The sequence below is a fragment of the Poromitra crassiceps genome, assembly GCF_964638095.1.
Source record: "Poromitra crassiceps genome assembly, chromosome: 19".
In the NCBI taxonomy this organism is placed as follows: Eukaryota; Metazoa; Chordata; class Actinopteri; order Beryciformes; family Melamphaidae; genus Poromitra; species Poromitra crassiceps.
Genome location: NC_139646.1, coordinates 26393649 through 26421467, shown reverse-complemented (window position 1 = coordinate 26421467; position 27819 = coordinate 26393649). Strand labels below are relative to the sequence as shown.

At 43.9% G+C, this 27819-nt stretch overlaps 1 protein-coding gene across 1 annotated transcript; it reads right to left on the bottom strand.

Moving 5' to 3' along the window:
* Nucleotides 1–27819, bottom strand: LOC310793798 (kelch-like protein 9). The gene is made up of 11 exons (XM_083655686.1): nt 27752–27819; nt 23866–23919; nt 22302–22444; nt 16966–17117; nt 15109–15241; nt 12086–12282; nt 10802–10877; nt 8485–9042; nt 7659–7838; nt 6392–6505; nt 1–1445 (listed from the first exon to the last, which is right to left on the bottom strand). Exons 2-11 carry the CDS (start codon nt 23868–23870, stop codon nt 958–960), a joined length of 2046 nt encoding a protein of 681 aa, XP_083511812.1. The 5' UTR covers nt 23871–23919; nt 27752–27819; the 3' UTR covers nt 1–957.

Here is a 27819-nt window from a genome sequence, read left to right as displayed (position 1 = left end):
CTTTTCACTATTTTGCTAAGGTTAGCTCGCTTTGCTAACTGAACAGTAGGCTGCTACAATAGCAGGAAGGCTACAAGCAACAATGACAAATGACAAACATTGAGTTAAAGCCAGTAGCCAGGCTTTCATTATTTCCGGTAAGTAAAGACAACAATTTCCTGAGCATTTTGTGGTGACAGGACCCACCTCCGGTGCTTGTGTGTGTGTGTGTGTGTGTGTGTGTGTGTGAGTGTGTGTGTGTGTGTGTGAGTGTGTGTGCGTGTGTGTGTGTGTGTGCGTGTGTGTGTGTGTGTGTGTGTATGTGTGTGTGCGTGTGTGTGTGTGTGCGTGTGTGTGTGCGTGTGTGTGAGTGTGCGTGTGTGTGTGTGTTGCATTCTGTGAGAATCTGCCTGCAAGGTAGCAGTGAAAATGTGGTATGAGGGAGTTTCATTGACTTGGTATCTTTTGGTAATGAAGCACTGAGCGTGGAGTGGATAGACATGCAGGGAATTTGGACATGATAAAAGTGTCTAAACTAATGATTTAAAAAAAGCATAGATTAGCTCTGAGCTGCTAAAGCTAAAAAGCCTCCTCAAGACAAAAAAGGGCAACTTGCGTGCGTCATGTACTGTAGCAACCAGGCCACCTCATGCTACTCAAGCTCATTCGAGAGAAAACTACATCATCTTTTTAAAAGATCTCGTACATCTCCTCATGGGTTTCACCACATTTCACTTTTGAAAAGAGAAGAGCAGAGGAACAAGGTGACTGCTGTGTCTCACATTCTGACATGTTATCCTGCTCGTCTTTGGCCACCATCACCTGGGATTTCTTTGTATCGTCATTTACTGTGAATCCATAAAAGTTCTCAGTGTCCCAACATCAAGACTGGCCCCTCAGCCAAGTCAAGTCTCAAGTCTTTTGAGGACGAGTCTCAAGTCACTGTGTCTTGGGAATGAAGTCCGACCCGAGTCCAATTCACAAGTCCAAGTCCCCATCTCTGATCTGAGCCTCGTCCACCGTGCACTCGGGCAGGTGGATTTTCATCGTACAGGCACGGATGCCTCCCAGGGGCTCCGGCACGCTGAAAGCCCTGTCCCACACGTCGCGCTCCGGATCGTACCGCTGCACCACGTCCACCATGTACCTGCTGTTCCAGGAGTAGCCTCCCACCACGTAGACCTGCCCGTCACGCACGGTCACCCCCACGTCGCTCTGGCCGCGCGCCATGGGCGCCACCACCGTCCACTGGCCCGTCGTGGTGCTGTAGTACTCGACGCCCAGGACGTCCTCCTCGCTGGTGCCCCCGCGGAAGTGATTGCCCCCCATGACGTAGAGGTGGTCCCCCACGCCGCACATGCAGTGCAGGCCGCGCGGCTCCGTCATGTCCGCCCGGCGGCTCCACGTGCGGCAGACCGGGTCGTAGCACCATAGCTCTGTCTGGAATGTGTCCGTGGTGATGCCACCTGTGTGACAGAAGGAAATGCCAACAGGTGATGTCAGAAATATCTGGCGTAACAGCTCACAACGGTGGTGTCTAATCTGTCATTTGTTATATAGCAGAGGTTTTCAAAGTGGGAGGCAGGCCTCCCCTGGGCGGCTCCAAACAGTTTCAGGGGAGGCTCAGTGAATGGAAGTGATTTTTTTTTTTAAACATTAGTTATCAAAAGAAGATCTCATCAAATCGCCTAAATGTGTGTGCTTTGGTTAAAGAGTGTTTTGAGTAATTGGTTGACTGGTTTTACAGACCTTTTTTCTAGTCTGAAGCTATCTTGTCTCAATTGTTGGGATAAAATAACAATCGTGATCCCGTAGGCATCCAGGAATTTAGCGAAACTAGTGGGGGGAGGCCCACAGCCACAGACTTTGAGAACCCTTGTTGTATAATATAGTATATACCACGGGTATAAGGAGTCGCAGGCCAAACAATATTAAGCGCAGCAGTTTTCAACCAGTTACACTGAAAGAAAAAGTGTTTTTACACCAGAAAACCCCTCTGCCATCAAAAATTCATTTTCGATCAAAATAACTGTAAGACACATTACAGTAGTTTATTGATGTAACCCAATGAATGGGTATTTCTGTATCTTTTTATTTAATTTGACAGTATATATACTACATATATATACTATACTATACTATACTACATATATATATATACTACACACTGTATGTTAAGCTGCCTCCACATGATAAGAGATCTGCTCTTTGCTTACCGCAAGCTAGAGCAAAGGGCACAGTGCAGATAGCAGCGCAGGCATCCGCCATTAGAGAGTGCTCAGGAGGAGGAGGAGCTGTTGCTAGGCGACACTGAGCCGGCTACAGCTGTTATCTCATTGGTTGCACTCGTGAAAGGTCGGCGATAATAACTAGTCAACGTTGAAGTCATGTGAACTTTGAGCACAAAGTGTGACGCCGAGGGGAGCAGTGCCGCGCAGCACCGCTGTCCCCATGAAACAGACTGCTTTTAGCACGGATCATGTGTGGGCGGGGCCTTTATGGCGAAGGTATAGGCTATATACATTTGACCAACTCTGTGGTACGTAAGTCGACTGTAAAGACGAAGGTTCTGCAGAGGAAATGTGTGTATAGTCGTGGTCTGGTCAGACACCCTCCTCCTCCTGCACAAAACTGTAAAGACGTAGGTTCTGCAGAGGAAATGTGTGTATAGTCGTGGTCTGGTCAGACACCCTCCTCCTCCTGCACAAAGCTTCACTCTGCCTTCTGAGAGACACGTGCGTTTTGCAGTTGAGGAGGAAGGAAGTGGTCTGGTGCTGTTAACTGAAGGGAGCTGCGACCATTAACGCCCAACTTCCTTTCAAACCCAACCCACCCACCTGCTGTCTTTCACCATTGTGCTTTTCTTACTTAGGTAACAAGTATTTCCCACAGTGACATTGTGTAGATAACATTATGTACTGTATATAGCCATAACATTATGTTCCAATTTATCCATGACATTTGCCAAGAAGCGATCCAGCATCATTGGTTTGTGTTAGCCTGGTTGGTAGTTCATTAGCCTTGCTAGCTAGCTGAATAGCTAATAGCAAAAATAAACAGTGTCATGGGCGAAGTTTTCGTTGGTTCAGGGGGTTCACTGAACCCGCTAGTGGCCGTAGCCAAAAATGCATGTAGGGATTTAAATATTTTGTATATTTGTAATTATAACAACATATGTATAAATGTATGTAATGCCTTAAAGTCGAACTGAACCCGTTCGTCACGTGCGTGTGAGTCCGTTTCAGACTGAAAACATAATTTGTCTGAGATGACAGGTTGAGAGGCGGGTCATAGTATCATGTCGATGATTTTATTTGACACTTCTGGGGACTGGATTGGGCTTTGGCCAATCCTGGCGTGTTCCGCCTCCAAATCGAGTGGGATTCAGCGTGTTGTGGCGCTCCCCTCGGGAAGAGCGAGGCTAGTGCCTGAGTGGAGCTCAGCGAGCCGCAGGCAGCCAGCTGCCTTCGTGTTGCCGAGCGGAGAGTGCAGCACGTCGGCCTGGAATCTCCGAGGGGCAACCCCTGACAACCACGCTCTCAGGCGCGCGCCTTTTTACGCTATTTCTGTAAATACGATATTCCTGGAATGCGCGTTTTAACGAGCCAGTTACATTTCTTTGCATTCTTCATTTGGAAGAGAAAATTATCCTGAAATGAAGATTTGATTGACAGCTGCATGTCGTGATATGATTGGTTGAAATGGGGTAGAAATTTGATAGTACTAGGTGACGTCAGCAAACTGTAGATTAGTGTTATCAATGAAATCTTGAAGAATGAACTTTTGATGTGAAAAAGTGTGAAAAACTAAAGAAATTAGATTTTTGTGATTTTGTTTGCATACATTATTAAATAGGTGCACTGCATACCCAGGTATTTGACTACTAAAAGTCATTTTTGGGTTCAGCTCGACTTTAAGCTCTAGCTAGTTATTAGGATACTTAACGTTAGTTTGCTCCTCTCTCTCCCTTGCTCATCCTCTCTCGCTCCGCGCATCCTCTAAGACTTAGAGTCTAAGTCCATGCGGACTCCAGAAACTAGTTTAAACAGAACTACTGGTCTGGAGGTGTCCACAGCTGCCTCCACTATGGAGTATATGAGAGACATGCGTTTCTTCTTCGCGTCACGCACGCCACAGACTTGACCTATAGGAAAATCAGTCTTATCATTTCACACACAGAATGGCTTCAACAAGACCGCCACTGCCCCGCTCTTGATGTAACCGCTACGCTGCATACAGACACTAATGCCTCCCACACACTAGAGGATAAAATGCCCGATTTAATGCCCGATTCCCCTCGGGGGGGCGTGGCCCGATTCGAGGCTAGTCTCAACCGATTTTTTGTCAAAATAATTGTCAAGTGTCTGGTGTCAATAAATTATTGATTGAATCGGAGCCTGCCCGATCTCGAATCGGGCATATCAAACATGTTTGATATTTACGATGGCTGTCTCCCGACGGAACCCGCAATAGCCAATGAGAGCAAGCAGACCGGGACTCGTCGACGCGTCATACCCGGATGTTAATGCAGCGCTCACAACAAACGAGCAACAGCCATGGCAACAGCAGAGCCATGTAGCTCCTCTCCCCAGCATCCTCACAGCAGCTTAAAACAGGGTGGACAGCGGCGGAGGGCTCTCCAAACATGCGCCGAGCGGAGCGGCCCGCCCCAAGGGAGCGGACATGCTGCAATATGAGCTCTCAGACAGGACGTTGTTTTAGCTTATTTTGCGAGGGTGTCCGCCCGCTTGTAGCGGACCCGCCGCTCGGCGCATGTTTGGAGAGCCATCCGCCGTTGTCTGTGGGAAAAAATTGCGGTTCTGTGGGATATAAACAGCCTACAGTCTAGTTGCTGGAATCGCTGTGAGTCGGTACTTCAAACGGCTGGTGTGTGGTCTCGCAGTCTGGCCGAATCGTCTAGTGTGTGTGTTCAGGCGATTTTAATGTTAAAATCTGATGAAATTGTCCTCATGTCTGTGGTCTCTCATGTTTTTAAAATCGGTTAAGATTTTAAAATCCTCTAGTGTGTAGGCAGCATAAGACAAATTCCTCGTATGTAACTTGCCTACTGTGGCAATAAAAGTGATTCTGATTCTGATTCTGATAAGATCACATCATAACCTGTGGACATTTGATTCCATCCCTCCCTATTATCATTATAATATTCTTGTGTCTTTATACATAGGCCTACATGTCATTTTATTCTGGTGTCTTATAGGCCTACATGTCATTTTATTCTGGTGTCTTATAGGCCTACATGTCATTTTATTCTGGTGTCTTACAGGCCTACATGTCATTTTATTCTGGTGTCTTATAGGCCTACATGTCATTTTATTCTGGTGTCTTATAGGCCTACATGTCATTTTATTCTGGTGTCTCATAGGCCTACATGTCATTTTATTCTGGTGTCTTATAGGCCTACATGTCATTTTATTCTGGTGTCTTATAGGCCTACATGTCATTTTATTCTGGTGTCTTTTAGGCCTACATGTCATTTTATTCTGGTGTCTTATAGGCCTACATGTCATTTTATTCTGGTGTCTTTTAGGCCTACATGTCATTTTATTCTGGTGTCTTATAGGCCTACATGTCATTTTATTCTGGTGTCTTATAGGCCTATGTGTTATATTCTGGTGTCGTTTTTTTCAATGTTGGCGACAGCAAGTTGAGCGTGTAGCATGTCGACACACACGAATATGAAACTAACACAATACCGCTTCTAAGAGCTGTGGGTTTGACTCAGACCCACTAGAACCACAGGGTTTTGTGTTTCCTGGCTTCCTGGCCCCACATATATGCAACTTCAAGTGAAACACTCATTCCACTCATTTGATGTAAGTAATGTCAGTTACGTTCCCTATTTTTCAGTGAGAATTTGACGCGTTAGCGCTGCAGCCTATTTTGAGATCAAGTGATTCCGCCTAACCGGGCCAGTTTCGGTGTACGCCGGTGAAAATTACAACTGGTGGACCCAGTCATTGCTGGGGGAAAAGCAAATAAAATATTAATATATATTTATTAAGATTAATTAAGATATAATTTATCTGACACTAATGGAGTCATATGTTGTGATAAAATGGTTGCATGTGTGTGAGATGATTTGCCAGCTGTGCCGGCTTGTTATAGGCGCATGTGTTTGCATCTGAATAAACTTACTGAGCATTAATTATGGAATTATTTATGGAATGAATTTCAATTTGAATTGTGGCTCCACCACTGAGTGGACCGCCCCCATATCAAAATGTACCAAAACAAGTCTGGCTGTGAGTGCATCAAAGTCCTAACCCTGCTAGTGTTTGTGGCATGCTGTACATTTTTTCCAACCTGACAAGAAGACAATCCTGAGACAAATTCAATCCGAGTTCGTCAATTTCAATCATAACTCCAGTCTGTGTGAATGATGTTCCATTACCTGAGACATACATGAGGTCCCCATGCACTGTCCCAGCAAGCCCGTAACGTTGCTCCAACATGTGAGTCCCAAATGTCCACTCATTCTTCTTCAGGCTGTAGCACTCCATCGTGTCTGAAAAAAGTTACAAAGAGGCTATCTTACAAAGGTACCGTAAATTCCGGACTATAAGCCGCGGCTTTTTTCCCGTTTTTTGGGCTTTTTTGCCCCCTGCGGCTTATATAACGGTGCGGCTTATCTATGGATTTTTTCAAAAAAAAAAAAAAAAAAAAAAAAAAAATCTCTCTTTTTTAGCACTCTTTCTAACTATAAATCCACTTCTGTTTTAATTTCCTCTCTTGCCCTCTTTTCACCACACCGCGGACACTGTGTGCACTGTAAAAAACAACACAGGTGGTGTTGTGTTATGTTGTTTTGTTGAAATGTTAATAAATGGGAGCTTCCTCAAACAGCCATCTCTTTCCCGACAATCCCCTCTGTGCATGAACCCTTACATATGGTAATTAAACATTAAAACACAAAAAAAAAAAAAAAAAAAAAAAAAAAAAAAAAAAACATTAAAACACCCGCGGCTTATAGTCCGGTGCGGCTTATATATGTAAAAAAAACAGTCAACTTTGCAGGTGCGGCTTATACTCCGGTGCGGCTTATAGTGCGGAATTTATGGTATATTAAATGATTATTCATTTGTTTACATTGTTTTATTACACCAATCCCCCCCCCCACCCCAAACCATAACGTATTTGTATTTGCCTTTTTACAGCAGGCTCAAAGGCAGTAAGTAACACAGGTGCAACCAAAACATTGACGAGGGCTCCAACACTGGAACACCAAAATGGATTGTAAGTTGGAAACCCTCATTGAGGCCATTTACACCTGGAGTTAACATGCATTTTCTGTGATCAGATTGCAATCAGATTGTGTTTTATCACTTGAAATGCCAGGTGTAAACACCCCAAAACGCATTGAAGAAGGATTGCAATCTGATCGGCCAAACCACCTCCGGACGTGGTCAGGGATGCATTGTGTACACACATTGAACACAAGTGTAAATGCAATGTGTCCTCTCAATCTGGATACAGCAACTTCATGCGGATTGAGAGGACAACCATTTCTGCAATCTGATTGCAATCAGATTGCAGAAAATGCATGTTAACGCCAGGTGTAAATGGCCTCATTGATGTTTGCATGCACCTGTGCTACTTCCTGCCTCTTAGACACAAAATGGCTGCTGTGAAAAAGGTCAATAGCGTAGCATTGTGCTCACCGATCTCTCCTGAGGCGTTCCTGCCCCCGACTGCATACAGCTTCCCCTTCAGAGCGCTGAGGTGGAAGAAGGTTCTCTTCTCGTTGAGCGAGGCGATCTGAAGCCACCTGTCGAAGCGCGGGTCGTACCTGTAGACGCTATCTATGGCCGTCTTACCCTTTACGTCATACATGCTCTGGCCTGAGAGATGAGGAAGGAGATGAACTGGTCAATACAAAGGACAGTAAACTGACCTCCAGTTGGTGAGCATTTTACAGAAATAATGAGCAGAGATAACCTGTATAATCAGAAAATAATTCATATAGGTTCTTTTTTCTTTAAAACACCCGCTCTTTATTAACCTGACGCACCCGATGGTTACACAGAACCATCTCGGCACTCGTCCTTGGAAACTGTTTGGAAAAGCGCAGGTGCTTTAAAAAAAATACTTAATTAATTAATTAACACGTAATTCATCATTGCTACAACTTGGTTTTTATTTGATTTTTTCTGCTGAATGTGTCTGTTTATACTGTATTCATGTTGTCCATTGTTGTCTATGTGGGTATATCTGTGCAATCGTTTGTGTGATATGCATGTGTGTGTGTGTGTGTGCATACATATATTTCAACCGCTTGGGCTGATGTTGCTATAAAACAATAAAACTGAATTGAACTGAACACATGACCGCCTCCTCCTTTCTTGGATGCTGATTGGTCTGCACCACTGGTTTGGATTCAAAGGCATGTGGCTGCATGATATCCCCGCCCAATTAAACTGAACTAAAGGAGTGCTACAAACATGCTGGATGGAGTGAGTGTGTACAGTCTAGATGGTATGTTCTGACCTCCAACAATGAAGAGAAACCCGCCCAGCAGAGCCACGCAGTGCTGGTATCGTGGCACCTCCATGGGACTGAGGGCCCACCATTGGTCGCTCTCCTCGTCATGCATGCTCAGCTCCCGGCTCACCACCAGCTGCTGCCTCATCACCCCGCCCAGAGCCAGCATGCGCGTGGTGTCAGAGCGGATCTGAGTCCGCTCGCTCTGCAGCGCCGGCTGCAGGAACGGCATCATCTGGTAGTTGCTGGCCTCCAGCAGGAGGTTCACGCAGGCCGTCTGGGAGCGCATCATAGGCTCGTCTCTCTGCTCGTCATCCTGGGAGATCTGTATCAGCTCGGTGGGGCTCATCAGCGGGAAGCGGATGTGACGCATCAGGGCGTAGACGGAGGAGCAGCGTTTGGGGGCGTCGTGGTCCAGCCAGGCTCTGGCCAGGTGGTACAGCTCCAGCTCAGAGAAGCCCTTCAGGGAGTTGCTGGCCAGAGCGCTGGCCAGGCTGGTCTCTGACAGCTGCAAGTAGCGATCGCCCTGCACCAACGATGACAGGTTGTGGCTCACAAACTCACCTAGGTTTAAGAAAAAAAACAATGACAGTTCTAAGATTAACCAGATTTTTTTCATGGTTTTGGAGCCAAAATGTCACGTGGTAAAAAACATCATGATCAGTTTCAGTGAGTGGGTGTACTTGCTTTGACAGACTACTCGTTCAGCCAATCAGTGTCCCCAAATCCAATCCAAATCCACTCGGAAGAATGGCAAAAACTTATTTTCCCTAAAGAAACGCCGCTGGTGCATAGGCCTACTCCTTGTTCTTGTTTAATTGTTGTTATTGAGTCTATTTCTGCAATAAATTGAGCAAGGCGGTAGTTCAGGCAGGCCACGGATGTCAAGCCCAGCTTAAACCCAGCCCACAGCTGATTAGGAGCTGATCTCAAACCCAGCCCACATCGGCTCAGCTGATGCCATTGGCTCAACTCATACAGGGGCGCCCGGTTTATATTTAAACCTGCTTTACTCTGCCTGTCATTGCTGCTTCCTCTGCAACCCTGTTTGCAACCCACATCCTCCCCAGCTCCTCCTTCATGCTATATCTGACTTAAACAATGTAAATTATGTTGTCATTGTTGCTTGCTCTGCAAGCCTCCAGAACAGAGCCATGCCGCCAAATTTAACTTATGCAAATAAAAGCTTTAAATTGATCTAAAGTGGTGTTGTGTTTTGACTAAAGTGGCCCTGACTGAACTGCACTTACGGCTGTGTTTTCTCTACTAACATTCACGTTAATGCTTGCTGCTGTGGGAGCCGCCATACTGTTTTGCCAGCGGTGTCCCAGATTGGCCGGTTACGTTGGTCCAGCGTTAAATTTGCCATTACAATGCAGACATCATCCTGCACCAATTATCCTGCCTACAAGTCTATTGGGATATCATGGGTTAATCCTTATTGGGATATCATGGGTTAATCCTTATTGGGATGTCATGGGTTAATCCTTATTGGGATGTTAATCCTGCCTGTCTCCTTATACTGCATCCCTATTGGCACTTGACTACATACACTAAGCTTGTGGAGGGACACACTTATCACAGTGACCTCGAGTAACCCAACAGAACACGAACACACACACACACACACACACACACACACACACACACACACACACACACACACACACACACACACACACACACACACACACACACACACACACACACCTATAAAGGAATGTTATCACACAGTCTGCTGCTTGGTGCAGAAGGATGACATATGAGGGAGTGATAGTCTATTGGTTGCCAGTGTATACCATGTAGGGCCATGAAAGTTTGTGATTGGCTCAAACTAGAAAGGGGTAGGGAAACCAGCCCATCAGATGTGAATAAAAGGAGCCAGCCACATACCACATGCATGCGTGCTGAGGTCTCACTAGCTAGCGAAGGACGCCACAGTCTGCTGATTGGTGCAGGAGGATGACATATGAGGAAGTGCTATGACATCCCAATAGGATGATGACTGCTTATCTGCCCTTGACTGCATTGTGTGAGCAGAGAGCAACCCGTACAACTACGATGCAGGACCGTGATTGGCTCATGCACTTCTGGAAATCACTGGGGGCGGGCTGAAGGCCAGACTGATCACATGATCAGGATGGTTTCCCAGGCTACCCAATATTGGGTTGAGGAAACACATATTTCTTATCTAGCTGAAAGGGTTGAAATAACTCTGGTGCAGAGTCTCCATGCTGATTACACGTATCATCTGTTTAAATATAGATGTAATAAAATGCATTATTTAGTTATGCCGTTCCCAGATTAGTTTCACCTTACTCACCTATGGTCACCTGGACATCCTCCAGAAGAAGGTCTGCAGCAATGCGCTCCACCTCCACACAGTTCTCAACAGTGATCTGCATCACACAAGAGAAAGTGGAGGGATACATTAGTGTCATTAAAAAAACCATCCGCTTTTCTCTGTGTGTCTATTTTGTTCCTGTATTAGCATTCACATGCATGACTCACTCACTCACTCACTCACTCATTCACTCACTCACTCACTCACTCACTCACTCACTCACTCACTCACTCACTCACTCACACACTCACTCACTCACTCACTCACTCACTCACTCACTCACTCACTCACTCACTCACTCACTCAATGTTTTGTGGTAAACTATAGTTTGATTACAGTCTGCATTACATTGTAATATATTATGTTTTTTCTGACTTTTCCGAGTTTCGCTGACAGTGGAGGAGGATCCGAGGGGAGGGGAGGGGCAATGGGGGAGGAGGAGGTCAGTCAGATAAGGGGGGGGGGCTGTGGAGGGCTTTGAAGGTGAGGAGGAGTCATTTGAAGTTGATGCGTTCTTTGACGGGGAGCCAGTGGAGAGAGTGGTGGACAGGAGTGATGTGATCGTGGGACCGGGTATGAGTGAGCAGGCGGGCAGCTGAGTTCTGAACCATCTGGAGTCTATGGAGGGAGCGGGAGGTGATGCCGGTGAAGAGGGAGTTGCAATAGTCCAGATGGGAGGAGATGAAGGCGTGGATGATGGATTCAGCAGCAGGGGGGGAGAGACAGTGTCTGATTTGAGCAATGTTGTGGAGATGGAAGTAAGAGGTCTTGATGATGGAGCTGACATGGAGATGGAAGGAGAGGGTGCGGCTCCAGGATGAAGCCAAGGTTGCGAGCCAGGGGGGAGGGGGGTGATGGTTGAATCATCGATGGTGAGTGTGATGGGTCCAGTTTTGCTTAGTGTGGATTTGGTGCCAATGAGACGAAGTCACTGTTAAGTTTGAGGAAGTTGTGGGTCGGCCAGATTTTTATTGCAGATATGCAGGTTTCGATGTGGGTGAGGAGTGGGTTCTGAATGGACTTTGTGCTGATGTAGATCTGGGTATTGTCGGCATAGCAATGGAAGTCCAGGTTGAATTTGTGGATGATGCGCATTTTCTGTATATTTGTATTCTAGTTTAGCTAGTTTTGTAAGTACACAACATAATTTCATTTAGTGCTCTTTTTTTTCTAAAGTCTAGCTTTTTGTTTTGTTTTGTTTTGGTTATCACACTTAGTTTAAATGTTTAGTGAACTAATTGATAAGAACCTTGACCCGCTCACCTCGCTGCTCAGCAGCTGGTTACAGAAGCCCAGGACCGGATGGACCTGCAGGAAGTTGGCAGCCTCCAAAGTGTCCTGCAGGTTGGCCATGTTGAGGCTGACCCTGGACGTGTAGATGAAGTCTATGATGTTCTTCAAACCTGTCTTAGTGACGCCGTGCAGCTTGATCTCTGTCATCTCCTGCTCCCTCATGCCCCCTGAGTGTAAGAACACAAGTGGAAAGAGACAAAGACTGAAGGTTTAGCATTCTTCCAGGAGACTTGTCTTCTACACAGTCAGCAAGACAAAAAGCCAAAGAGTTCAAATATATAGCTTGCAATTTCGTTAGGCAGGGTAATACTGATTATGTATGAAGTGCAAATGTTTTCTGTGAAATTGGAACCCAGGAAGGGAGGAAGTTTAATGCAGAACTAAGTCAAATGGCCAATATGTAGTTGTCTCGAAATAACTTCCTTGTTTCTTCTATCTGAGTGAAAGTAAAAGAAGTGGCACTGAACACACTGGTACCTTACAACAACCTTCTCCATTCAATCATTGCATTCAAAACAAACCACAAAGGAGAGAGTACGCATTTTCACCATCTGTTGTTTACATCTTGGGGCCCTAATTTAGACGATCTACAGCGCAAGTTCTATTGATTTATTTTATTGAACCTTTATTTATACAGGGGGAGTGTCACTGAGAGCAATGCTCTCTTTTTCAGAAGCGCCCTGTTCACATTCACACACACATTCATACCTGGAAGCTGCCCAGTACCACCACAGTCTGATCTGCTGCCCACTGAGCAGCTGCACTGGAGCGGTTGGGGTTAAGGGCCTTGCTCAAGGGCACCTCAGTGGTGGTAATGAGGGAGGGGCAAGTGCTGCCTTTTCACTTTTCCCACCCAGATTTATCCTGCCGGTGCCGGGGATTGAACCGACGACCTTCCGGTCACAAGCTCGCTTCTCTAAGGACTTCACACACCTGGAGCCTGTACTACGAAGCTAGTTTAACAGATCCGCGATAAGTCCCTTTGATCTGGTTTGACTGAACAGGATCAAAGCTATCTAGTTAACTGATACTACGACGCTGGTTTTCTACTAGGTAAGTGGACCTGGGATCTGCCTGTGCACGCGCACGTTTTTCGCTCGTGCACAGGCGCGTGTCCACGCGAAAGAGGTGCGCTAGCCAATCACATTATGAACAGCTGAGTTGATCCACGCCCACACCCATTTCCACACCCATTTCCTCATTGAATGAAAAAGTGCAGCCACAGTGGGATCAGAGATTTTAGCGGATATTTAATGTAACCTATGGCAGAATGAAAATCCGCGTTGGATATAGTTGGGGGAAGGACTGTCTAAAGCTGCCGCTTGTATTCACATCAGTCATTTGATTTACTTTGATCAGCGATTTCTGTCTCCTACAGCTTTGTGCGAGTGTAAATGTACATTAAATGTGTAATCTCAGTCTATAAATTTCCACAATCTGTAAGCCTATTTAGACCATAGATTTAGAAAGCATGCTCAATGAATAATGATCTCTATCACTCATTATGTGTGTGTGGTTGCACTGATCGAATAATTCATATATAGGCTATAATAATGATATCCTAATATAACAGAGAAAACTGCTGGACTGAATTGAGACGATGCGGGCATACTTTTCATTGATAAAAACTAGCCTATTTTTGCTCATATATTGGCATACAGCCTACAGGACACAGTTCCAGCTGAAACATGCAAGAAGCCTGCATATTTAGTATTGGGGCTATCCCATATTTATCCCATCTATATTATATGTATAGGCTTTTCTGGCATGTAGGAGAATATCACCCTCACTCCATTTGAGGCTCCGTTTAGCCTATGATATGCGCTGCGGTGATTAATAGTGATCATATTTCTCCACGCATAGTTGAGCTGTTAAGACATAAAGTGGTAAGTAGGCTTAATTTAATTATGTAGCCTACAGAGCCACAAATGTTTTTCTTGTTATATTCTCAGTTGACTGCAATCTATTTTTCATATGGCGATCTTATATGAACGGTGAGTGACTCCAGAGAGCCGATTATATGGGTCTGTCATGGATTTTGATCTTATCCTCTGAAGCTAACCTGGTCGCGACCAGGTTAGCTTTGCAGCGTCAGTTGCCATGGTGATTGAAAGTTAACTTGCTTTGTAGTACGGCTAAACCAGGTTTAAACTCAAACTTACTCGGATAAGGCATTAAACTAGCTTCGTAGTACAGGCTACTGGTTTAGGTTGATTATATAACCAGTTGCTTCATGTCTTTGCAAATTTGGATTCTGATGAAGACACAGTAGTGTCAAAACGTTAGTCACCTGTTTGCACTAATAAAAGCTCCAAATCTATCAGTGTGCTCCAGTCCCTCCTTTGTTTCCTGACCTTGGTATGACCTCCGTCAAAGCTGAGTTAGTTGCATGAATCTATTATATGAGTGCCTGTTGACATACAGTATGTGTCATAACTCTAAGGCCATGTTCACATTACAGGCAAATCCGATTTGCTGCTAAAGTCATTAATCATCGTTATCTTGATTGGTTTCCCAAATCTGATTTGGGAGTGTGTCCGCACTGCCACAAATCTGATTTGGGCAAGTGTTCAAGTCGGGTTCTGTGTGTCCAGATACAATGAGCCAATGAGCCAACATACAATGTTTCTGGCAGTGTTTGCATGTCTGCTCTCTGCTCTTCAAGTCCCCGCCCCCTGCAAAAGACACTCTCAAATCTGATTTGGGTGATCAGCGCGTCCGTCCACACTGAAGTCACATCAGTCGAAAGCAGATTGGAAACTACCTCCATATGTGGTTTGGGACAAGTGACACAAATCAGACTTGGAGCGTCTCTTAAAACCAATCTGGATAGAATAATGAATAGGTCACTAAAGTTCACAAATCAGATTTGGCCTCCTAGTCTGAACATGGCCTAAGCTCACACTTGTGCCGGGTCAGGGTTTGAGATGGTTTATTTCACCATGACTTGAAGGTAAAAGTCCACCTCAACCTACAGAGAGAGGGTCACTCACCAATGAACATGGCCTTGAAGTAGTCACTGGCTGAAGCCATGATGACCCTGTGGACGGGGAAGGTGTCGGCACTGTCCCCAGGAAGCAGGAGGACGTCACACAGAGTCTCGTCTCCCCGGAAAATCTCAAAGCCCTTTGCAAAAAATCAACAGTATTTGGTGTTAACTCATTGAGTGCCAGCCACTTTTGGAGAACGGATGCTCCCAGTGCCAGAGTTTCAGAGCGTTTTCAGTGATTTCTCGAGGCCCACAGAATATTGTGTGATATTACTATGTAAACAGTGAACACGCACAAAGAACGATGAGACTCTATTCTATCATCTGCAAAAAAAAGTTTATTGATCCCATTTTCCGTTCTTTAGTTATGAGCCGGAGAAGATAGCTTGATTCATCCAAAAATAGCAATTTTTTTCTAGAAGCTGAGATAATTGGCCTTTTGTGAAATTAAACATTTCAAGCACATCACTGACTCTGAAGCTAATCTTTTCTAATGTAGTCACACCTCAAAAATAATTTCCTTCAATAAAACAGTGAAGGCCAGGGAATTCTGTTTGGCAGAATAATATTTTTTAGCTACAACCAGCAGCGCTGGCCCCTGCGTGCGCTGCTGGTTGCAGCTTCTTGCTGGTCTTGATTTGCTGCTGGTGGGCATCGGATATTCTGGCTTGCGTTTGTCAATCCTGTCCTGCTGCCTGGGTCTGTCTGGGTGTTGCGCGCTGCTCTGCGTGCCCCCCCCCCCCCCCCCCCCGCCCCGCCCCGCCTCGCCTCGCCTCAACTGCACACTCCTCCTCCTGTCTGTGGTGGCTCTCTGCTGAGTTTGCTGTGCGCACAGTGAAGGGACATCGACATCCTGCTTTTTTACAGCGTTCCGCGTGTGTTTGTCACCGGCAACGATGCTTCCAGTTGACAACTCCACGGTGTGGATGTGCGGATGTGCTGTCCGGCTCAATTGTGGGAGCAGATTGGCTGCTGCAGGCACAGCTGCAGTAACGTGCTTCAGCATATCGATGCATACGGATGCGATGCGATTTCCGTTTCCATAACGACTTCTTCTTTGTTTTTTCCTTGCCTTTCTGTTATGTGGAGAGCACTGTCGCCACCTAAGGGTTCTGTAAAATAGGTTAGACACATCCAATAGCTATAATATTTGTACATCAGAGGCAGAAGGCTTTGATCGACGCCCCACCGTCAAAAAACGCAATTGACGAACATGTCCGTCCTTGGCACTCTACGTTACTATTTGAAATGACGAACATGTCCGTCCTTGGCACTCAATGAGTTAATAGTTTGGCGTCAGCAGCAAGGCTACACTAAGATGTTGTTACATGTAGCATTTTAACATCAATAAATCATTACCATATTACTCTTCAAGCATTGCTGAGAAGATTGTCAGCCTCTACCAGATTCCACTATGCATTTGACACTAAGAGAGTGACGAATGAGTCCTAAAACCTGGAAGTTAGCATCGCCTGGTTCTCTCGTCTCGAAGTCAATGGGATTTTTCTATGGGGATTTTGGTTCGATTCCTGACATAAGATCTGTGGTTAACAGATGTTTATGAAACTGATACCTTTGTGTTCAGCAAGACAATCGTCACAAATGAACACACATTTTTACGATTTTGCATTTTCTGGCGATCACGATTTTTGGCAATTGCAAAAACCTGTACTCTATTGCCACCTGGTGGATCTGGAGGGAAATCTGCTGGATCGCTTCACAAAGAGAAACTTTTGACTGACGATCGATGCTGCTTTTATTTTTGTGCCTCAAAATGAGCTCATAAGCAATCAATGATCAATTGATATCTCAAATGATTCAGACCATAAATCCAGCAGAGCTTTCACTGTGCTGCTTGTACCTGCAAGAGAGCTGCTCCGTGTTCACTGGTGCTGAACACCCTAGACAGAGGCGGGAGGTGGAGCCTCGGCTTCTCGGCCCCATGATCTGGACATTTAGGTGTTTCCACAGGTGGAGGAGCTCGAGGCTTTGACACTGGAGATGGAACTGGAGCTGGAGGAAAGGAAATGTGTAAAAATGTGTAAACAAGGTCTCTACTACACGGTACGGTGTTATCACAATACTGGCGCAATAGCAGAATCCCACGGGGCCTACGAATAAACAAGGAACCCACTCTTGGACGAGAGAATGCTGATTTTTGCAAAAAGTGGTGTGTGCAATATTAAATAAATGCTCACTGGACTTAATGCTTTTGGTGATAGAGAACGAGAATGACAAGCTAGAGAAAACTCGCATGGAGATGACCACTCTAAGCCAAGAAATGTCTGAAAAAATGTCATCTGATGATCTGCAACGCATTGTGCAAGACTGTGATAAAAAGATTGAAACGTATAAACGGGAACTGGAACAACAGAAGATGGCGAAATATCGTCGTGATGCTTTGGATTATAGAGATCACAGAGTGTATCCGTGGCTGTCAGGCGGAATGAGGAGGACGCCTGACACAAGTGCGTCATCTGAGGGTTTCAGGACCGACACGGAGCCCTCCAATGTGCGTTTTTTTACGCTCGGGAAGAATACCCATCCCGAAATCGCCACCTCCACTACAAAGAGGAGGACGAGGCGGAAGACGAGGAGGGGGAAGAAAAGGCCCCGCCCAGGGGATTCCCCCGTAGAGTCCAATGTGATCAACATATCCAATCAAGAGCTTTCTAGTAGGACAGGAGTGCCGACTGCCGAGAAGAGCCTGGTGACGCGAGGTTAGGACAGGAGAGAGAGGCGTGTCTGAAGAGAGGTCAGGAGATATGGAGATGGAGTTTATTGTCCATTTGAGTGAATGAGCAAGAAGTTTTGACATTCATACAGGAGGAGTAGTTAGTTTTTTTCATTGTCAACTCGATAACCTGCAGAGAAGGACATCCATGCTACATGTTGACAGCTCCCGAGGACATTTCTACTCGACGTTGATGCCGTTTGTGTGTAGCCTATAATTAGCTTGTTAACTTGTTTAGCCGCTGTTTAGCTAAGCTAACACAGACTAGCTCGTTTTAGCAACCGCGTGCCTTTCATTAGTACAGTGAATGAATGGACTTATACCGTAACCACTGTTCAGCTAACACAGAACTTTACTAGTTTGCTTGTTTTGCCGACGTGGAGACAATCGCGGAAGCTCTCGAGTCGCAGGTGACCCCGCGCCATTCTCCATCCAAGACGAGCAGCACTCAGCATCCGCACAACTGTAACGAGTAACGAGCAATGCAGGTTATTATCACGAGGGCTGTCTTTTGTTCCCTCTAAGAAAGTGGATTCATTCACTACCAGAGTGGAATTATTTCAGTTTTTCCGAGCCATAAGATTGAAGGCTTTCTATATGAAGGACATTGTCAGTAATGCTGTGTCTTACCACAGCACGGTTCAGCCTCAACCTGTCCCCACGGGGGAAAAAGTCTTTAAACCTAAAAGTAAATTTACACCACAGGTAAATAATCCATCAGTGGAAACTTTCTGTCGGTTAGTGGAACGAGATGTCATGGACTTGTGTGCACAGAGTCAACAGAAGGTTTTGCCTCATCATCTTCTTGATCAGTCTGAGAGGAAAGCTCTGTCAGAGCTGATGACCAATGACAACATTGTCATTAAACATGCAGACAAAGGCGGAGCGATTGTGGTCCAGGATAAAGCTGTCTACATTAAAGAAATTGAAAGACAATTAAGCGACAAAGATGTGTACATTCCTTTACAATCAGATCCTACTTTGAGGTTTGGTAATGAAATTAAGACGGTCTTGAAACAAGCTTTACGGGACGAACAAATCTCTGAAAATGAATATAAATATATGGTTCAAGACAATCCAATAAGAGCAGTGATTTACACTCTTCCTAAAATCCACAAGAATTTGTCTCATCCTCCTGGTCGACCAATCATATCAGGAAACGGTTCTCTCACAGAGCCACTTTCCCAATTTGTTGACTCCCACATTAAAGACTTGGTTTATGCACTGCCGTCATATCTCAATGACACTACAGACTTTTTGAACAAGTTGAAGGACTGTTGTGTAGACTCTAATGATTTTTTATGTACGATGGATGTCTCCAGTTTGTATCCTAGCATTCCTCATAAAGATGGTTTAGAAGCATTGAATTATTTTTTGAATCAAAGAATTGATCTGCATCCTTCCACAGAGTTTTTGTTTTCTTTAACCAATGAAGTATTGACAAAAAATTATTTTAAGTTTCAGGATAAGTATTACCTTCAACATCGGGGCTCAGCCATGGGCTCACCGGTGGCTCAGAATTATGCCAATTTATTTATGGGCAAATTTGAGTTGGATTTTGTTTACAACAACAATCCCTATTCTAGGTTTATTAAAAGTTATCGCAGATATATAGACGATCTATTCTTTATTTGGAGTGGTACTGTAGACGAATTGAATGAATTTCATGCTCTTATGAATTCAAGAATGGAATCCATTAAATTTACAATGTGTTATGATTTGAAACAAATTTCTTTTCTGGATGTTTTGGTGCAAAAACTTGAATCGGGTTTACACACCGAAGTGTATGAAAAGGAAACCGATCGAAATACTTTTTTACAATTCAAGAGTTTCCATTCCCCAGCCCTCAAAAGAAGTTTACCTTATAGTCAATTACTGAGGATTAAACGTATTTGTGATTCTGATTATTCCTTTGAGTTACATGCTAACAATCTTTGTGTTTGTTTTAAAGAGAGGGGGTATGAGGATTCATTACTGGATAATCATCTGAATAAAGTACGCCAAGTTCGGCGGTCTGATTTACTTCAACCCAGGTCCAGAGACACCTCTTCTCAGAGTTTAGCATTTGTGTCTACAGTACCTATAGTCCTATATCTAAGTCAGTCAAAGACGTAGTGAGTAGATATTGGCACATATTGGAAAGTGACTTTCATATCACCAATGCTTTTCAAACTCCACCTAGATTTTTCTATAAGAGGTCTTCCAATTTACGGGATTTTTTAGTTAAGTCAGATCTGCGCAAAAGTAAAAGTCATTTTCTTTCTCTTTTTTTTTTTTTTTTCAATAATAATTTTATTTAATTTTCAAATTTTGTCAACAACAAAAGACAACGACAAAGACAGAAAACAAAAACAAAAAGACAGGGCAGCTTAAACACTTCACAAAGACATAGATGTGGACAACAATCAAGAAAAGGATGGACAGATGAATGAGAATACGATAAAATAAATTAAATTAGATGTACAGTACAAGGCAAAAGGCAGTACTCAGGTGGCAGTATCACTTCGGTTGAGGTATCCAATAGTCAGTGTCTCTGCTAGGTTAGGGTCGATATATTTCAGGTAGGGCTCCCACACTTTATAAAAGACATCGGTTGTTGAGTGTAGCATACGTGTCATGAACTCCAGAGGCATAAGCTGCATAATTATCTTGTGCCAGTTCCTCTTTGTTGGAGGTTTGTCTTTAATCCAAAATAAAAGAATATTTTTTCTAGCAGCAAAAGTTAATAAATTAAATAGCCGTTTGTGATGTTTATAAACGAGTTTCTTATGGGGAAGACCAAGAATAAGGCTGACAGGGTCTGGGTCCAACTCCACACCAAAGATGACACTCAACTGCTGCACTATATCTGACCAGTATCATTCTATCTTAGGACATGACCATATGCAGTGAGTGTAATCTCCCACCTCTATCTTACACTTAAGGCAGAGGGGAGACAGGCTAACATTCATTTTATGACGAAGGCTGGGTGATATTTGCAATCTATGTATAATTCTTAGCTGCATCGACCACATTTCTTTCTCTTTCTAACTTGTCTAGTGGAAATTTTGCTTGTCATAATTGTGTAAATTGTTATGCCATGCTCAAGGGAAATCATTTCACTCATCCTAAGTCTGGTGCTGACATTAAGGTGAGAGGCAGGATCACATGTAACACGAGATATGTGGTGTATTTGTTAAAATGTCCATGTAATCTATACTATGTTGGTAAAACAAAACATAAATGTTCTATACGCAACCATGATGAGAAGTCATCAGTTGCTAGACATTTTAACAGCTTAAAACACAGTTTGAGTGACTTGCACTACATGGGCATAGAAACAGTTAATATGCCACAGAGAGGGGGCAATAGAGACAAAATCCTCCTTCAGAGGGAAACTTATTGGATCCATTCCCTCCATACCCTCATTCCTAATGGATTGAATGAGGAGATATCATTTACTTGTTTTTTGTAAAGCATACTAATTTTCTTATCTTTTTGTAAAGTATATATATTTTTTCTAAAGTATATCCATTTACTTTCAACTTTGACGTACACAAAGCATTCTCATGTGTGTGGGTTCTGTATATCTACATTGTTGACTCCCCCTGCTGACTCTGGACTCCTTAATTAGGGTGAAGGTGAATCACCTGTGTGTTTTTTTGCCTTTACACGCTGAAGAAGGGCGGCTGCCCCGAAACGTCCGTGTAGCAATAAATTCTTTTAACTTGGAGTGCTGTCATTATCTTTATTTAAAAATGTGTAAAAAAATAAATAATTACTAACTAAACTTTACCACTATTCCTTCAGAAGTTGTAGTTGTCATAGACTGTAGTGTGGTGCATAGTTGATTGCTCTATTGTTGACAAAAATGTGTTATTGTAAGTCGCATTGGATAAAAGCGTCTGCCAAATGAAGAAATGTAATGTAATGGAAATACCGATGGAGGATAGTTTTTGCTGTCAGATGGGAGATACTCTATTCTTTTATCTTTTTTGTGATGCTTTTAATTACTACTTCAGCAGGGTGGATGAAGGATTATCTACCTAATCCACACATGTGCAAAATATGACGCGAGGGCCGGAACCGGCCCGTGGACCATCTCAATCCGGCCCTCAATATCCTCAAAGGAAACCCAAAAAAGGCAGCATTATGTTAATAAATCTTTGTAACCTAAGAATACACCAGATTGACACTGAACGCATTTCAGTACTATGTATTTCATGTTTCAATTCTATTGAAATGTGTGGCGCTTACTTTATCTAACTCATTATGGCCCTCTGGACTTTACTTTTTTTGCCCATCCCTGACCTAATCCCTATGGCACTGTCACTGTCACCCTGCTAGTAATAATCTCATCTATTCTAGCCTACTACTCATTCCATCCATTAGTACTTTGGACTCGATGTCATCGTCATAATTTGTCAGCTCTTCATGTGTAAAATATTGCATTGTAAAAAGTGAAAGGTGCAGAGAGTGGAAACCTTGTTGAGCGACTCTTTCGGGCGGAGCAGCAGGTCTGTCTGGCTGGGCCGGAGGTCTTGGAGGCTCTCTGGACTGACGCCTGCTCCCCAGACGGGACAGTCTCCAGCTCAGCTTGCCTGGCTTGCTGTCATCTCCCCTTCCCCTGGAAACCAGGAAGCGATGGCGTAGTTTAAGAGAATGGACTCTGCTTTACTGTTAAGATGGCACTGGGTTGCATCCCCACTGGGTTACTGTGCCATCTTGCATCCCCACTGGGTTACTGTGCCATCTTGCATCCCCACTGGGTTACTGTAACACTAAGTCCAAGCTGATGAACTCCGTTAGTTTGAGACAAACTGCGATGAGCAACAACAGGAACAAATCAATCCACAAGCTGTTAATGCTATTTAACCCATTGATACCTGATGCAGCATTTGCATGTATATCCCTCATTTGTGTGTGTATCCCTTTAAGACCGCGAACCGCGTGACACGGTTCGCGGTCTTAAAGGGATACACACACAAATGCTGCATCAGGTATCAATGGGTTAAATGTCTCCATGGACAGTCATGGGGTGTCAAATGCACCCCTTTGCTGCCTTGTCGAAAAATGCCAATTTATCTGAAATACATCAGATCGGCAATTAGGCCCCGCCCCCTTTTAGGGCGAAAACACTTGCCTCTCCCCATTGACTTCGATGTAAAATAGCACTACCCAAAAGAATTATAGAAAAATAACAGAATCAATCTCGTTTATTAATGACCCCAAAATACCATGACATGACAATCATTTACAACTCGCCTGGCCGTAGAATGGACAAAATACATTGGAAATATTACTTTGAACCATCTAAAATCACACCTAAACCTAACCTCTCCCAACCCCCACGCCTAAACCTGACGTCGGCATTGCGGGCTGTCGCCACTGCGGGTGGTCGGCATAGCGGGTGAACCCCGACACGGTGAGTAGGTCAGAGACGGGTCATGAGTTAGATGATTTTAGATGGGTCAAAGCAATATTTCTGATGGATCTTGCCCATTCTATGGCCAGGCGAGTTGTAATATATTGTCATGTCATGGTGTTTTGGGGTAATTAATAAACAAGATATATTCTGTTATTTTTCTATATTTTGTTGTTGTGCTATTTTACATTGAAGTCAGGCTTGTGTTCTCCACCTAAAAGGGGGAGGGAACATGTGGCGCCTACAAAATGACGTATTGCCGATCTGACGTATTGGGAGAGTCATGGGTACCCGCAGAACCCATTTTCATTTTTCTTAAAATGAGACGTCAAGGCACCCCTTTGAAAATGGTTTTCCCTCGCCAGAATTTAGCCTAACTTTGGAGCGTTGTTTAGCCCCCTTCCCGACAAGCTAGGATGACCTGGTTGGTACCAATGTATGCTTAGGTCATCACTTTCATGATGATAGCAGGAACTTCACTCTGGCTTTAAAACTGAGCCCGCTACAGTCATTTGATTTCCCCGTGAAAATCTGGAGTGTTTTTTATGGGAAAACTCTTGTAATGTAACATTCTTGAAATGTGAAGAATCAGCAATGAAACAATGAATCCCAAACCACCTTACCCCATCTGAAAGGCCTCTCAGGGATGTGGACTGTTGTTACTCTGTGAAGATTTCCTAAATGCAGACAAGAATATTTTTTCTTTATAGCAAAAATAGACTGTGGACGAACCAGATGGTTTGTTATGTGGCCTTGTGACCCATTATGACTGTATCGTATTATCAGACCCACAAGTAGACCCCCTCTGCTGCACATCATCTGGTTATCTTGATCTTATCTTGCTTTGACATGGCACCTATAGCTGTACAGTCTTATATCTTAATGCCCTGATGTTAGTGATTTAGATTCCCTGATGACAGTCTGATAGACTGGAAGGTTAAACAATAAATCTGCAGTAACTCTCATCACTCACTGCTAATGTTCTACTACTTTTATGACCGAACTCTGTGAAGTCTTCAACATTTTTTATTTTATTTTATTTAACCTTTATTTATCCAGGTTAGCCTCATTGAGATTAAGAATCTCTTTTTCAAGAGGGACCTGGCCAAGAAAAGCAGCATACAATTACACAAGTTACACAACATGCTGCTTCTATGTGTTTAGAAGGATATGAGATTAAAGACTTGCATGACACTCAAAGGAACCTGAAAAGTAATGTAAGACCACATCATCTTAGCATCTTAGCATTATTATACACTTTCATAACATACAGCAGTAGCTAAAATCAATGGATTATTTGTTCTAATTTAAAAAGAGAGATAGGAGTGGGCATTTAACTTGGCACATATGAATTGGTTTAGAAGGGAATGCGTCTGATATGTGCTAATGGAGGGTAGGCCACCAATCTTCAACTCATCTCTTGCATATGTCTTGCATATAGGGTGACCAGGTGTCCCGCTTTATCCGGGACTCCACAGCATTTTTACCCCTTGTCCTGCGTCCCACATATTGAGACAATGTCCCGCATTTTGATTGGCTCTAGTTTTCAAAAGTCAAACCACTGCTGGACTGATGCTTTTCTAGAATCTGGCTTTTATCCAATAACTGGGAAGAAAGCAGGAAAGGCTGCCATCACAGGCCTGTGTGTATGATGTCAATCAACCTGCGGTAAGATATTGAAGCTAAAATATGAATTTATAACTGCATCCTGGGTGGTCAAATAAACACTCTCCTTTTAAAGCAGGAGTCGAGAGGAATAGCAACAAAAGTCAATGGGGTAAACCCAAACAGGATTCTGGAGCACTCGAATCACTGGAAAAATTATTTTAATAAAAAGTGCAAAGACCAACGTTTCAACGCTCACAATGTCTTCATCAGAGTCAAACATAGTCATGTTATGATTTCAGATTGGAAGAAATAACTTCTGCCATTAAAGCATTCCCATCAGGCAAAGCAGCTGGGCCGGATGGATTCAGTGTTGAATTTTACAAGACATTTTGCGACATGACATCTAGCTCTAAGGCCATGTTCACATTACAGGCAAATCAGATTTGCTGATAAAGTCATTAATCATCATTATCTTGATTGGTTTCCCAAATCTGATTTGGGAGTGTGTCCGCACTGCCACAAATCTGATTTGGGAGTGTGTCCGCACTGCCACAAATCTGATTTGGGCAAGTGTTCAAGTCGGATCTGCGTGTCCAGACCTATGTGGTTTGGGACAAGTGACCCAAATCAGACTTGGAGCGTCCAGAGACTCATAAAACCAATCTGGATAGAATCATTAAGAGGTCATTAAAGTTCACAAATCAGATATGGTCTCCTAGTCTGAACATGGCCTAAGAAGGACGAAGCTAACATCTCCCTCATTTAAAAAAAAGGGGAAGGAGGAAGTAGATTTTGACAATTTTGACAGAAAAGTAATCACTCAAATGCTGGCCACCCGGCTAAATAAACATTGATCATCCATCATTCATCCTGACCAGACGGTTCATCCCGAATAGGTTCTCTTTCTCCAATGTCAGATGTCTCCTCAACACCATCTACACAGATTACAGTAAGACCATCAGTGTCTCCTCAACACCATCTACACAGATCACAGTAAGACCATCAGTGTCTCCTCAACACCATCTACACAGATCACAGTAAGACCATCAGATGTCTCCTCAACACCATCTACACAGATCACAGTAAGACCATCAGATGTCTCCTCAACACCATCTACACAGATCACAGTAAGACCATCAGATGTCTCCTCAACACCATCTACACAGATCACAGTAAGACCATCAGATGTCTCCTCAACACCATCTACACAGATCACAGTAAGACCATCAGTGTCTCCTCAACACCATCTACACAGATCACAGTAAGACCATCAGATGTCTCCTCAACACCATCTACACAGATCACAGTAAGACCATCAGATGTCTCCTCAACACCATCTACACAGATCACAGTAAGACCATCAGTGTCTCCTCAACACCATCTACACAGATCACAGTAAGACCATCAGTGTCTCCTCAACACCATCTACACAGATCACAGTAAGACCATCAGATGTCTCCTCAACACCATCTACACAGATCACAGTAAGACCATCAGTGTCTCCTCAACACCATCTACACAGATCACAGTAAGACCATCAGATGTCTCCTCAACACCATCTACACAGATCACAGTAAGACCATCAGATGTCTCCTCAACACCATCTACACAGATCACAGTAAGACCATCAGTGTCTCCTCAACACCATCTACACAGATCACAGTAAGACCATCAGATGTCTCCTCAACACCATCTACACAGATCACAGTAAGACCATCAGATGTCTCCTCAACACCATCTACACAGATCACAGTAAGACCATCAGATGTCTCCTCAACACCATCTACACAGATCACAGTAAGACCATCAGATGTCTCCTCAACACCATCTACACAGATCACAGTAAGACCATCAGATGTCTCCTCAACACCATCTACACAGATCACAGTAAGACCATCAGATGTCTCCTCAACACCATCTACACAGATCACAGTAAGACCATCAGATGTCTCCTCAACACCATCTACACAGATCACAGTAAGACCATCAGTGCAGCTATTTGATCACTTGACGCACAGAAGGCGTTCGATCAGGTTGAGTGGCCTCATATGTTCGAGTCACTGCACAGATTCAGGTTTGGCGATTCATTTATATCCTGGATAAAGCTCATATATACTAGTCCAACATGTTCAGTTATAACCAACGGTGATAAGTCAACCAGGTTTCCATGACTTCGCTCGGTCCAGCAGGGATGCCCTCTCTCGCCGGCCCTCTTTGCCGTTGCGCGCGAACCCCTTGCCCTAAAAGTACGTAGTCACCCGAGCCTTGCAGGGCTGGAGGTCGGAGGTATTGAGACGAAACATCAGTTTGTACGCCGACAAAGTAATATTATACCTACATAATTCCAAAAAATCGACCCCCCCCCTCCCCTCCTAGCACACCTCTTTCGGTAAGCTCTCCGGATACACAATTAACTGGAAAAAGAGTAACTTTATGCCTCTCACTGATGTCGTCACCCCCGGTTTCCTGGAAAATCTCCCATTCAAACTAGCAAAGGACCGCCTCACCTATCTTGGCATGACCATATATTTATATATTTATTTAGGTATTTATATTTACCTAATATTTAAGTTGAACTTTGCGGATTTTGTTTCAAGACTCAAACAGTGTATAGAAAACTGGAAAATCCTGCCCCTCTCCATGATTGTCCGTATAAACTCAGCTAAGATGGTTTCTCTTCCCAGTTTCCTTTATCTTTGTCAAAATCTTCCCATCTCTCTCACATCAGCTTTGTTTAAAGAACTAGACTAAACTGTAATTCTCTCCTACATCTGGAATGATAAGAACCATAGACAACAGTAGATAGAGAACAGTAAAACAGTAACTTATTGTTTGCTACACTTACAGGTGCATGACATGTACCCGAATGTAAACCAGGAGCAGAGTGAAGCCTGGTCCTACCTGGAAGAGATCCTCTTCAGCAGATTGTATCTGAGGGTTCCCCCCTGCCTGCTCACCTAAGCAGCCAG